The following is a 14461-nucleotide window of genomic DNA, read 5'->3' on the forward strand; positions in this document are numbered from 1 at the left end:
CCTTTGCTTTGAGGTGAGATATCATGTGTGATTAACAGCTTTATAATTACACAAAAAACAGGGGAAATCCGTTACATTGGTTTCCTCTGTTGATATTCTGTGCTTGTATGTGATAATTTCCTATTCAATGTAAAAATTGTAATACTATTTTTTAAGATGAATGTTTTTTCCTCGCCCTTAGAACATTCAACAACCCAAGGCTCACACAGCAAGAGATTGCTGATGCCAGTGAGGGTCTCCACATTGGCATTTTAGAGCAGTTAAAATCAAAGTCTCAATTACCCACTGTCATTGCTTTTAACAACACTTATTTTAACTTTTTGTTTAAAGATAAGGGACGGAAAAGTAACGACAGTGGATACATCCTCCTTGAAAAACAGAATTTTATAAGATGCCACTTTCCTAATGGGTGGCACAGGCTAATAGATAGTATAGGGGGATGGGGTGCAAATTGACTTTCCTGTGAAGGTCAGATTGTTTTTGTCATGGAGTCCAAAGACTCATAACTTGACAGGGGAGTCAATTACACCTTGCCCATGATATAGGCCAGAAAAATTGAGTATTTCTTTTTGTAAAGCAGCATGTAGCCTGACATGAGACAAATTAAAGAAACCAAGACTTGATTTGATTCTATTTGGCATTATGTATTTATTACGAAATAGAAAATCTATATTTTTGTAGTAGTTCATCATATATTCTTATATTGAGTCAAATTTTTCATATTTACAACCTAGAAGTACTTGCGGTGTGCAGGCTGTTTTACAATTTGTTAAGTATAAAGGACACAAGAGTAGACTTCCACTTCATTGAATGCCAGCTTTAAGAGAACATTTTTACAATCCAAAGAACAAAAAAATCAATAGTTTTGTAGTATTTGAGATTGCTATCCCACTCATTGTTGTTATTGTTCTATTTTTCAATACTGAGTTCTCTCCATTGTTCAGTGCAGTGGTGGTCTACTGAAACTACCCTAGATATATATGTTACCCTCACGGTAAACTAACCATTACTCAGGTTCTTCAGGATCAAATGTTGTTTTCCTTTCCTTGCTCCTTGCCTCAAGGAGATCTTTTTCCCAGGTATTCTGTATTTGATTTGTTATATGGCCTTTTCTCCCTTTCTGATTTACGTAGTGCCCATTGTCTGGCCTCAACTTTTAGGACATCTGATAGAATGAGGTGGCACCTTTGAGACCCAACATGATTAAAATGAATTTATAATCTCCCCCCAAAAAGAATTCAAGTTTTATTTCTTTCCCATTAATTGTGATTTTGGTCATTGAATTTAGATCATTTATGTCTGAAAATACATTAGCAAATGACTCCTTCAGTGTTTCATAATTTTCTGAGCCCCTCACAATGGCGATTGTGTTATTTCCCCTTGCTGACATTAAATGACTGTTATTTTGCAACAAAGCAAAAGAAAGAATGATAAAGGTTCTATTGCGAGTCATCCTTGCCCCATCCCCTGATATTTTAACTTTAACACTTTCATTTTCAAAATAAAAATTCTGGATTTTGGTTGATTACATTTTGCACCCTTTCCTTGAGAAGTTCCTTGAATGAAACTTCTGCACCCTCAGCCCTCCCAGGTGTAGATACAATATGGCACATGTCATTTAGTTGTGTTCGCCGTTGCTTAATTAGATATGATTTTGGAAGATCATTATACATTGAGAACTCATGATAAAATGAGTCCCCCACACAAAATTTGTCTAAAAGAAATAAAATTTTATCTACTTTTTCTTTTTCCTCTTCTGAAAGGGAGTCAAACCCTGTGGCAGTGTTTTCTTGCTGCGCATCACTGGCCATTTTTACATTATGCTTGCTTCCAGTCTGGACTTCTTTCATGGCAATTGACTCAATTTTTAGTCCAAAGGACTTGGCAAACCAGTGCTGTCTAAGCTCTTGTCATGAAAGTCTTCAAAGTCCTCGACTTTTTCTTTACTTGAGAAATGTCTTTTCCCTTGTAGTCTTGCTGAGCTGTCTGCAGGCGTTCAATATAATCAATTAATTCTTTATTTGTGGTCTCAGCTTTTTCGACATCATCTTGAAGTGTTCTTATTTCAGCTTGCATTTCATGAAACATTTTTCTCTTTTCTTCCTCCAAATTTGCATAGTTTGATTTCCACTCTTCAATTTCTTCATGCAGGGAAGAGTTCAACTCCTTTAGTTGTTCATTTTCTCTCTCCAGCTCTGCTACTGACTGAACATGTCTCTCAAACGCATGGAACTTTTTTATTTTTGAGTTCAGGGCAAGGCCCTTTCTCCCCCTGATCTGCTTGTATTGAGACTTCACAGAAGAAGCTAATTTTTGCAGAGATTCATTCAACTCTTTTCTCACTTCTTCCGATTTTCTGATAGAAAACAGATTCCTAGGAATATTAAGTTCAAACAAGTCTATGTAAGTTTTATATTTTTTCCTCATACGTTTCTGAAATACTTCCAGCGTGATCGGACCTTGCGTCAGTTCACCATCCACGTGTTCTTCTTCCTCTGTCCCTTCATTTTCTGGTTTATCAAGGAATTCATTCCAAGCTTAAGCATAGGGAAAGGTATGTCAAAGGTAAATGCAACATTTTCCGCCATGGACTGTGAGACATATTTCAGTGAAGGAGGTTGTGGTGCCAATTTCGTATTAAATATATAGTTGGGAGGAGGTGCGTCCGACATTGTAAATGTTTCATGTGATTACGAAACTGGAGAGGTAAGATTTTATATTATTTTATAGCAAAATAACAGATTGAGACCAGAAAGAAATGAGAAACTTGCGTCACGTTTATGCCTAAATTGGAAGTCACGCAACCATGTCACGGAATGGATAGCGTTACGGCAAAGCACGGTTATTTTTTAATACCACCCTTGAACCAATCAGTTTTCTTTATTTATATCATCTGACCTATGTAAACAAGCTAAGATACCAAGCCTTTGAAAGTACAAATGGCGTCGGAAACCATTTGTTCAGGAAGAACCGTTGATCCAACTTCTGCGACATCCTTTCTGCGTGACTAAAGGCGAAAGTTCTGTTCGCGATGAATATTGCAAATCTTCAACTTTACGGGGATCAAAAAGAATGCCACATTCATCCAAAAAAGCGGCACAAAATGAGAGATAAGAGACCCCTGTTCGCAGCGCGATGCTCGCAACCTACCAATAGTGTCTTCTTTCGCGGATGTGCCGGGTCGAAGTTTGGCTATTTCGGCCAATTTACTGTGTTTGTATGGAAGTGCAATATGACTCTTATATGGGATTTGCGTAATTCGTTTGGGATCAAAGACGAAACGAGTGTGAACCTCGAAATTTCGTCCAAAGCAGCAACTCACTAACACGATAGCACACTGATGCTTGCAAGCACGATAATTATTTTCATTTTGTCAAATTTTTTTAACATTAGAACTTTGCCATACAAATCCTTAGAAGCTTCGGACATTTTTAAAGGGCATTAGGAAAACTCTGCGCATGCTTAGCCGCCATGATGTCCTTAATTTCTGCCCATGAAAATCAGAGGGGCAGTACTTCTGAAACTTGAAAAGACACTCTGAGGAGAACCTCTGCATGAACCACACATCTACATAGCCACAAATGTCACTAGCTCCACTATCCATGCCAAGAAAACAATGACAAGAAACATGTATGCAGAGATGCATCAACATTTTACACTGAACACAAATTTTATCCCTCTTCAACTTACTCATTACCTTTTCCTCTTTCTCTCTCCCCTATTAATGGACTCACCTTCTAAGGTGAGCACTGAAAAAGCTGAAGAATTTCCCACATCTTTGATAATCCTTCACATAACACAATTCTCTTAGGAATGCTGCCTTTCATTTTAATTACCACAGCAAGATAATAATTTTCTAGAGAAATAAAATCAGTTACAGTATCTTGATTACTTTTGTGTGACTAAGAGTGAACATCATCACTTATTTTGACTCAAAGCTGATGTCATTCTATGGAATGGCCAGTGGTACATTATTGTTGAAAGATATGTTGATGAGCACAGAATTGAAACTGATATGTAAACATGGATAGAAAGTGGAAACATTGAGGCTCTTTTCTTTTAAGGGATATGCCTTGCCTTTTATTTTTTTATATATATAATTTACCATTAGTAAATTGCTGTTGGCCCACTTTTTTGAGAAGTGAAACAAGCATTTAATAATAAAAACATCTATTGCTGATTTCCTGGCTATATAAAGCCACTTAAATTTCAAGATTAGAAAGCAATTGTAATTGAAGTTCCTGTTCTTTCGCCTCTCACACCCCTGTCACTTCTTTATCATTTAGTAATTTTTTTATCTAGCATATATTTGAATTAGGCAAATTATTGTGTCAATATTATTACTACTATTGTAATGTACTTTTTTAACATAAGAATTAATCAAAAATAAATTCATAAGTTTACATTGATGACCAACAAATTCCAATTCACGTAGTCTTAGGCGCCAGCGAGTATGCCACAGTCAAAACAAGTACCGCACAAAGAGTGGGAAAACCTGGGCAGCCTGTGGCCGAGAGAACGCTCCTTGGATGGACCTTAATGTCACCGGGAAAAGAAGATGTTGGTAGTCCTGTGCTCCTAACGCAGTCAGCCTTAACAGATTATGAGCAACTGTGTGCCCTGGACGTACTTGGCCTCGCAGACACTCATGAGAACGACCAACAGGCAGCTTACGAAGAATTCAAAGAACAGCTTGAGAGAAACCCAGAGATAAAGAGTTAAACAGGACAGCACTTGGTTAGCTGATGTTGTAGAGCACTGAACTGCCATGCAAGAGGTCATAGGTTCAAACCCCAAACTGGACCAACACCCAGAGTCTTAAAATATCTGAAGAGAAGGTGCTGCCTTTGTTACAACATCTACTAATGGTTAGGCATTCTAGTCTTCTTGGATAAACATCTTCTCTTGACTGGTTAGAAAGTGTTAAAAAACCCAAGCACTTCTCCCACAGGAGGGGAACATAGCTACCACACAGTAATTCGCCTCTAGATGGAATTAGAGCTTCTGCAGTGACAAATTTTAGTGCATTCTTCACAGAATATCCACCACCGGAAATCTTTGTTAACAGCCAAGTTAGTAAAGTCAATATTGTTTATTCCCCAGTTTAATCTTGTGTGCCTCGATAAACTTTTTGGGTACCATGAATACACCAAATTGTTGGTACTACTTATGCACTGGAGCTGATAAGTTCTTGAAACATTTAACTCTTAAAATGCACCTGAAGTAAAATATATATTTTTCCTGGTTGCTACTTTATAACTAAAAAAAAAAATACAGATCAGCGAGTTAAACAGTCAAAACCTCGAAGGTTTAAGGAGGGTCCAGTTTAGCATCCAAAACATTTGTCTTACAGAGGAAGTGATGTAGTTAGTGGTTCCAAATGGTGTTGGGAGTGGGCTAATATGTAGCTGGTAGCCCCATTAAAGAAAATTGCAAAAACAAAACTGAAACTCCAGGCTTATCAACACACTATTTTCCCAAAAAAGAACACATGCACAAGAAGTGGACATGATTTGTGTGTATTCATTGCAAAGAGTTTGTCCCCAAGAAGTCTTATGTTTATGTGTGATTCATTTTGAGGACCTGTTTCAAACACAAGCCTGTGTTCTTGATGGACAAACTGTGACAACCTCTGGAGCTGAAAAAGCAGCTTATTGAGGGCTCAGATCCAATGAAGCCAACAGTTGTGCCTCACAATTCTCCTCTCACCAAGTGAAAACAATGAAGAGTAAGTACATGCATGTTAAGTTAATATTTAAGACATGCTCCTGGATTCCACTATTGTGATTATTATTCCCAAGTGCCTTCAAAAATGTATTCCCCATTCTTCTTGTGAGATCACCAGATTTTTAATCAAAATTGAATGACTACAAAAAAGTCTTTTTTTTCAAAATTTGCTCTCTTAACATTATCACTTTTGGAGAAATTTAAGTCAAATGAGACCAAATATGAATGAAATTGTATATTCATCACTAACCATTTGAGTATTCATTCCTTTAGACTACTGGGGAGGTAGATGAATTCATCAAGATGGAAGCTAAGACCATTTCACTGAAATTGGCTTCTTTTACAGTAAGCTCTAAAGACACTGCCCAAACCAGCTTTTTGCTGTCATTTACACAAATGTCTTTACAGGTTTAGATGGTAGTTTGAATTGCTCCAAAGCTACATTAATGCTTCTTGTTGTGTACCATTACTTTAATCTTCAGTATGATACAAATCAGAAGCTCTTGTTCCAACTCTAACAGGGACATGTAGTGGGATTGCAACTTCTACTATGTAGTCACAAGTGTGCAACAATATTTCAAGAAAGTGCACATAAGACAGAGCCATAAAGGACTCAATATGTCCTTTCACCTTGACTGGAACTGTATTTTAAAGAATGTATTTTGTGTTTTAAGGTGCTAGTGGTTCAAATGGTCTTCGAATTGACCTTTGAGTTTCATGTCAAGATGTGTCTTATTGTGACAATACCAACAGCATGACACAGCTCACAATACCCTGGATGTAGTTAATATATTCATTTCATGTTGCTTTGATTGTGCAATATCTAAGTTCTTTTTGGCATTGTGATTAAAACTCCACATTGAAGCCACTGTTTCCTTCTTGTTACACTTATATAGGTACTGTTGTTTCATTTCAACTTTTCATTTGTCATTATTTCTTAAATGGCCTTCACAGGCTCCATCATGCCTCTCAACCCTTTAACTCCCCAGATGTGATTGCTTATTCTCCCCTCTAGCTGCTACACATTTCCTTGTAAATTGGTTACTCATATTTGATGCTTAATCAAGGTAAATCTTATACCTGATGAGTTTGAGTATTCTCACTACCTGTTTGCTGTATAATCTATAAATATTAAAAAGGAGAAGTTACATGTTAATCACTTCTGGGAGTTAAAGGGTTAAATGCAACTCACAGCTGCCATAAGATTTTCAGAAGATGTTATAAAAGGCGCACAGGGGATGAGATAACACATTGAAATAGTTTTAAGTTGTTGCACTGGTAGCACATTAGAGATGTTGAGTCAAGGTACCAGCACTTGGTTGTTATTGACAAGGACATCTCTATGGAAATAGATAAGTATGGATTTCACCAGAGCCCAATGGTTGGCTTGATCAATAAGAAACCTTGAGAACTTGTTAGATTAACGGGTTGCAAAAATAAGTGAAACTGTAGGTATTGAGAACATAGCAATATTACTGTAGGACTACTGAACGATGTGAAAGCACTGTAATCAAGCAACATGATTGTACCAGCTTATTAAATACTTGATCGATGAATATAGACAGAATATGAAAAGCATTTGAAGAGTGAGTCTCCACTAAATGAATACAGAAACGTTTCAAATATCAATTGAACGATCTTGCCAACATTCAGGCTAGCTTGCCTCTCAACACACAAAACAACTATGGCGGAGAGGCGCGTTTGCTGTAAAATTTCAACGAGTTGAGAAAGGAAAACCTGGTCAAACTCAACCAAGCCAGCGAGATGGTAGCTGTAGAATTATTGTTCACTATGTAGTGGCACACGCAGGATCACATAATTGAGGCCAAAGCATCCGTTACTTCGAAACAAACGCCGTTTACGTGAAGTTCTAAACTTGCGAACGAATCGCCTTTCACCAAAGGAAGGGAAGGAACAGAGAATTTTCACTTACCTCCCCAAACCATACTTATGGTCTCACTGAGAAGAGCGTTACGACTTCCACTTACCACCCCAAGTCTTGCTTATGGTCTCACTGTGAAGAGCGTTATGATTTTTCAGTTTATATAGCGCCCACGTGAACCGACAAACATTTCTCCCCTCGCCCTACCCTAGGGAGAGTAGTACGTTTCTACGAAAACGAGGCTAGCTGTCAAGAGCGTCGTGTAATTAGCACGAGAAGACAAATTGCAAATGGCGGCAGTCTATTGCTCCTGGACACAATGAAGCTTGTGGACAGTACTATTCGTAGCTTTCGAGTTGCAAAAGTATTTCGAGAAAATAGTGACCGAATCAATCACATAAACTTCTCGCCAAATGGCGAGACTCTGATCACCAGCAGTGATGATGATTCCATAGTTATTTATGACTGCCTTGAGGGAAAGTGAGCACGAAGTTTAGAAAATTTCAATTCAACTCCTAGAGAGAAGAATGACTTCACTTCATGGTTATCATGGCAGATATCTTAACGATAACACAAAACTCTAACTTTTTTGTCGTTTTATAGGCCGAAAAGAACCCTTTACAGCAAGAAGTATGGTGTGGCACAAATCCAGTACACACATGCAACAAACACAGTGATTCACACTTCGACCAAGATTGATGGTGAGCTCAAACAACAACTTTTTTTTTTATTCTTAGAATAAAATTTACAGCTATTCTGACATGCAGATAGCTCATACGAATCTTGGTGGGCCAGTCTTTGATATCTAATAAGGTCTAATGAGGGAATCCTAAATTACAATACATTACTAATTACCGTAAATACTTACAATGAAAATTTATCATTTTGAATGATAATATAAGAGAGATGAAGGAAATTTTTATTCTTAGATAAGAAAACAAAAATTAAGAATTTTTTAAACTGGTAATCAATACCCTATTCTGTAGTGGTAAACTCCAGAGAAGAAGTAATGTCACTTGAAATGCTTACTGGGAAAAAATTATGTAAAAGAGTGTTTTCTTGTAATCCATTGTCAGGGATTTTTACCAACAGCCACACAGTGAAAACAACTAGGGTGCTATATTCACCGCAGTATACCTTCCTCTAGAAACTTTATTTAGGGATTAATAATAATTGTTGCCAAGTTGTTATTATTTTTATGATTTATTTTTATCATAATGCTACTACCACAAACACCCAAATGTAACAAGTTAAGAACTGATGAATTTTTGCATAAAAAAATAGAGAATTATTTAAGTCACTGTCATCAGTAGCTTCATGCAGGAGACATTGTCAAAAATTAAACTAAAAATGATGGAATTTCTTGGTCTGATCAACAAGTTTAACCTTGAAAATCAAGTAAGATTTATTGGGGAAGACTCAGAATACTCTAATCAAAATAATCTACACTTTCAAAGCCTCTGATGTATATTACCTATAGATTTTTAAATCCAAAGTGCTCAGCACATATGTATTTCACCTGCCAATTTACTCAGCTCAGAAGGTTGCATTTATGGTAATATCAGTGTTGGTAAAAAATTTGTTTGTTGCTGTTGTTGTTTTTTTTCCATAAAAATGTATTAGAGAAGGGAAATCAGCCTCAAATCCTTGAGGATATTGAAGGCTGAAGCCTAAGGCCCCTGTCCCAGTTGTGGACTTTTTCTCCGTTGTGCATTTCAATGTCTCCTTCACACAGTCTTTCTTTCTTTTTCCTTCTTGTGTCTTTTTCATGGAAGTATGGAGGAGCTTATCTACTCTTTATGATAAACAGGATCTTAGATTAAAATGCGACTGATTGTAGCAGTGTGAAGATCAGAACTCTTCTCAGACTCTGTTTTCCCATAGAGTCAAGCTCTGTTGTCAAAAAGATTAAACAACTATTGTAATTTTCCTGTTCTACTGTTTCTTGCAACAGACACTATCCGTTATCTTTCTCTACATGACAATAAATATCTCAGATACTTTACAGGACACACAAAGAGGTAAGAATTTTAATTTTAATTACACTTGATTTTTTTCCCCTTGCTTTTGCACAAGTTTGGTGTCTTGTCACAAAGATTTATATTAATTGTTTACTTTTAAGTATTGCTTATCTAAAAAAAGAAGCAAAAACAAAACAAAATAACATAAATTTTATTGGTTTGAAGCATTTTAAGCCAACAGAAGACTTGAACAACAATCAGTATGTAATTGTAAGAGAGAAACAGATTCTGTTAAGTGTTTTAAACCTATATGGATACGGTAGATTACTTGAATTGATAGATAAATGACCATTAAAATGTGTGTCTGTTTTAACAACAAAAGTAAGTACCAAATGAAAAACTTGATCTGTAATTTACAAGTGATATTATTTCACATCCTTTTCTATTGTTATTTACACCATTTGGTAAATTCTTTGCCTCACATACATGTGTGTTTTTGTAGAGTTATGACCCTGCACATGTCTCCTATGGATGATACTTTTGTATCAGGATCATTGGATAGGACACTCAGGTTGTGGGATCTGAGATCCCCTAATTGTCAGGTACTTAAAATGACCATGAGTTTGTTACAGAAGAAATCACAAAAATGATTGCTAATTATCACATGGAAACAAGAAAATTTATATATTATTTTCATATGTCTTTTCATTGAGGGGTTGATGCATGTGAATGGGAGACCTGTGGCAGCTTTTGATCCAGAGGGTCTGATTTTTGCAGCTGGAGTGGACTCTGAAATGGTTAAACTGTATGATCTGAGGTCTTTTGACAAGGTATTTCTTGCCAATATATTGTAATGAAACATATCCAACAATATTAGCTCAATGTTCACATATAACATTCCTTCAGAACAGTTGCCACAAAAAGAGCACTGGAAACTTCTGTTTAAAAAGCAAATGAACTACAGTAGGGGTTACCAACCATATCTATTTGGTAGATAGAACACTTTGGAAGGTTTGGTCAAAACAAAAAGAGTTTTAAAAGTTTTTTCAAGTACAGTTGACAGTTCCTTCAATGGGCATTATATGGGCTGCTTATTTAAACAAGATCTAACCCAAACTGTGGTTTTCCGCAAGCAGTGGGCCTCAGTGATTCTCCTTAAGAGGGTTGATTTCATTTTAATAGATGTCCATCTACTTTTAGGTTGCGGCCTGTTGACACTGTTCACAAAAAATTGATTCTTAGATAAAAGGTTTGGCTAGATTGAAGAAGGCTTAGAGTGCGGTTTTGTTAAACAACAGCTAAACTTTGTTTAAGCAACCAGCCCTATGTGTTTACTTGTGATGTTTTAAATGCATTGTGCACTTATGCAGGAAAGTTACTTTAATTTTATTTGTCACCAATTTGCTTGGTAAATAAAGTGGGTCCACAAGGAGGGGGACTTAGATTTAAATACCCTCCTTGTTCAACACTAAGGGCAAAGTTTACTGTTTTTTTTTTTTTTTGGTAATTCTTTTTTATTTTAGTTTTAAAATTTTCTTTATTTTGACCTTGCTTTTCTGTATTATCTGACTTGTACTTTCAGAACAATGTTTAAGCATAAGTGAATTGTTTCCTTCAGGGTCCATTTTCTACTTTCCACATTCAAAATGACCCAAGCATTGAGTGGACAGGAGTTAAGTTTAGTTCTGATGGGAAAATGATCTTATTGGCTACAAATGGAGGAGTTATTCATTTGATTGATGCTTTCCAAGGAACACAGTTACATACGTTCACTGTAAGTACCGCTTTTATTGGATGTACAATAATGTTATTCAACAGTACACTTAAAGTCAGTGTAAAAATCTGTCATTGGTAAAACTTCCAGTAATATGTAGAGCTTTCTTTGGGGCTCATTCACAGTTGTGTGATCTGGAAATAGGATTCATAGCAGCTTCAAAAATTAGAAATTTGGCTAAAATGTGCAAAAAAACTCATGGGTAACAAGATAATTCACTAAATGACTTTAATGGTAAAATCAACTGTAATCGTGAAGATTCTAGAGGCTGCGGCTCACTCAAATCCCCAACAACTGCAGGGGTGGCACAATGCAAGGTTACAATAATTCAAACTCCTCTATGTAGATTTAAACTGATGTAATGACAGATCAAAGTTCAAAGATTTAGATTGATCAATAGTGTTTGACATGAAGGGTCATAGATAGTGAAGATCGAAGTTTATTGGCCTTAGTAGCAGTAGTAGTAGAAAAAATAGTAGTAGGTTTAGATGCAGATTAAGGTGTAGGTTCAAACTGAAATACGATGATTCAAAGTAGAGTTTTACTTAGATAAGGCTAAAAAGAAATGGTAAACTGTCAAGAGACATGGTACAAAAATAAAGCTAGCAAACTTCTAGCATGAAATGAATAGATATGATGATTCTCATGTCATAAGAAGATACAAACAACAGTGTCATACTAACTGGCAACTAAAATGAGCATGAGAGAATAACAATTTGAAAAGAAACAAGGACAATTGATGAATAAGATGGTTTCACCATAATGCTGTAACGGTAATACTGAGTGGACTGAAAAAGAGATGTTCTATGACTGAGAAAAAAGCTGATGATTGTGTGACCTAATAAACAACAAAGAAAAGACTTATGTCCTTTGGATGACAACTCACACCAAAAAAAAAGCAGACACTTGATATAGTGGTAGCTTGGATCCTTCTGATTGTAGCAAAGGTGGCAGTGTAGCTTCAACTAAGTTCTTTTTTTACCAATATCATAATTTTTTAGGCTATGAAGAGTGAAAAAAGCTAAGGCATTGCAAAAAGTAGCACTCACAATAAGAACTATTACCTGGCTAGTGAAGTTTCCAAAGTTATGATAGAATTCCAGGAAATCTCGATTTCTGCTGACACCTTCATTTGAGACTACATGATAAGTAAATGTAAATCAAAAGGAATTCTGTAGGAAATCAGTAAAACAAATGGTGTTTCAAAACTAACATCCATCACCTACTAATATCTGCAATCCAAAGGTATTTTGAACATGAATCTGCTGCTTTGGCTTACTTCATTAGCTACAATGTACGTCAAAGAAACTGCTCAGTGACCTGCTCTAACATTAGTTTGCTAAATTTCCCTTTATTTTATGCTATCTTTTTAGGGTCATACTGTTACAAGGTCTACTCCAGTTGAAGTTTGCTTCACTCCTGATGCACAATATGTCATCTCAGGTAAAATATTTCACATCCATATATATGTATATCCATACGTGCAATCTTTGAATCAGAGAGCAATTTCTTTCAGTTACTGAGAATCAAACTTGATACTTTTGAACTATATTTCATCACATTACCTTCTGAAACAGGTAAATGTTGCCTCTTACATTGTTGAACAGGTTCTCAAGATGGACGTGTTCATGTCTGGGGGTCAGACAGTGGACAAAAGCTGACTGTGTTAGAGGGTAATCACCCTGGTCCTATCCAGTGTGTTGCATTCAATCCCAAGTACATGATGTTGGCCAGTGCTTGTACCAACATGGTCAGTATGATTTTTAGATGATGCATACATGTATGTGTACACATTATGCACAGTTGGAAGGATGATAGATTGGAAGATTATAAGTTGATAACTGATTAGAGTTGTTGGTGATTCCCTATAATGAAACTTGTAATAGCTTTCCCATGAAACCTTACACACTGTTGTTACATGTCAAGGAGATGATGAGAAAAAGACTTATCTTTAAAGGGAGCAGTACTCCATGCTCATTTCTGTGGTACATTTCTTACTCATTTGGGCAATCCCCTTCTGTTTGACAACAATTGTGTAAACCAAACTGTGAACAAAAAAGGGCATTGTTTTTCCTTTCAACCTTTGATATCATGCAGATTCTACAGCCATTCAACCAATTACCGGTAGTCACGTGTGTTAGATACTTTAAGTTTTACTTCAGTGATAGATATCTGAGAGATCTTTAACAACAATACAACCTCCTTCCTTTTCTTCTTTAAAAGGTAATGACTTTTCATATGGTAGTGACTGTCTGAACTCACTTGGTTGTAATGCCCATTTGATTAAAGTGTGATTTCAATCCAAACTCAAATTAAGTAGTTAAATATTTTCACTGGAACCGCATGATGGCTTGAGTTGTGAGGAACCATGCTGAGATCCAAAACAGTGTTGAGACAAATTATCTTTATTTTGGTATTTGTAGGCATTCTGGTTACCTAATTTAGAGGAGGTGGATGAGGCAAGCAAAAGATCATTACCAAGCTAACATGAAACTGTTTGTTGAACAGATGTAGTTACCACTGAACCCTATGAACTGAGTATAAACAGTGTCACCATGAGGTGTTGGCTACATTGCTGTGGTTGATTTAGGAAAAGAAACAGTATAAATGTTGTATATAGCATATCTAGTGGCATCCTTAGTTTTTTTGTTTGTTTGTTTTCTAATACCGAAATGAAATAAAACCATGAAAATTTGTGTCAAGGAAACTAGTTCTCTCAACTTTACATAGTAGTGGGATAACTAATGAAAGTGCCTTTGCATTTTCAGTCTCAGAACATCAGTCAAGCACCTGAACAATCAATAGTTTCAATGTTTTGAGACTGTAAACTTAAATGAACACAGCTGTCACTCAAGGTGAAATGTGTTGCAGCTTTGTTTGCAAAATTAAAGCTTTGCTATCTGCAGTAGTTAGTATATTACTAGGATGACTCTGAATTGTATCAACAGACATTTTGAACTATTCAGAGAAAGATACACCTTAATATGATGATCACAATTCATCAATAAAAATGGGGGTCAGCCAGCTCATTATTAAGTGAACCCTTTAGCCCCCAAGAGTGACTAGCATCTAATTTCTCCCTACGATATCACCCCTAAAAAAAGAATGAAAGTCATG

General features: G+C 36.2%; 1 protein-coding gene and 1 pseudogene across 1 annotated transcript; one reads left to right on the plus strand and one right to left on the minus strand.

Moving 5' to 3' along the window:
- Nucleotides 1-1015: 1015 nt before the first annotated feature.
- On the minus strand, nucleotides 1016-2577 carry LOC149035359 (uncharacterized; annotated as a pseudogene).
- Nucleotides 2578-7171: 4594 nt separating this feature from the next.
- LOC113668717 (WD repeat-containing protein 82) lies at nucleotides 7172-14040 on the plus strand. The gene is made up of 9 exons (XM_027184673.2): nucleotides 7172-8089; nucleotides 8213-8310; nucleotides 9564-9630; nucleotides 10073-10172; nucleotides 10284-10400; nucleotides 11189-11344; nucleotides 12718-12787; nucleotides 12952-13094; nucleotides 13768-14040. Exons 1-9 carry the CDS (start codon nucleotides 7929-7931, stop codon nucleotides 13828-13830), a joined length of 975 nt encoding a protein of 324 aa, XP_027040474.1. The 5' UTR covers nucleotides 7172-7928; the 3' UTR covers nucleotides 13831-14040.
- Nucleotides 14041-14461: the final 421 nt, after the last annotated feature.

The sequence above is a fragment of the Pocillopora damicornis genome, chromosome 13 (assembly GCF_964200805.1).
Source record: "Pocillopora damicornis chromosome 13, jaPocDami1.2, whole genome shotgun sequence".
Classification (NCBI taxonomy): Eukaryota; Metazoa; Cnidaria; class Anthozoa; order Scleractinia; family Pocilloporidae; genus Pocillopora; species Pocillopora damicornis.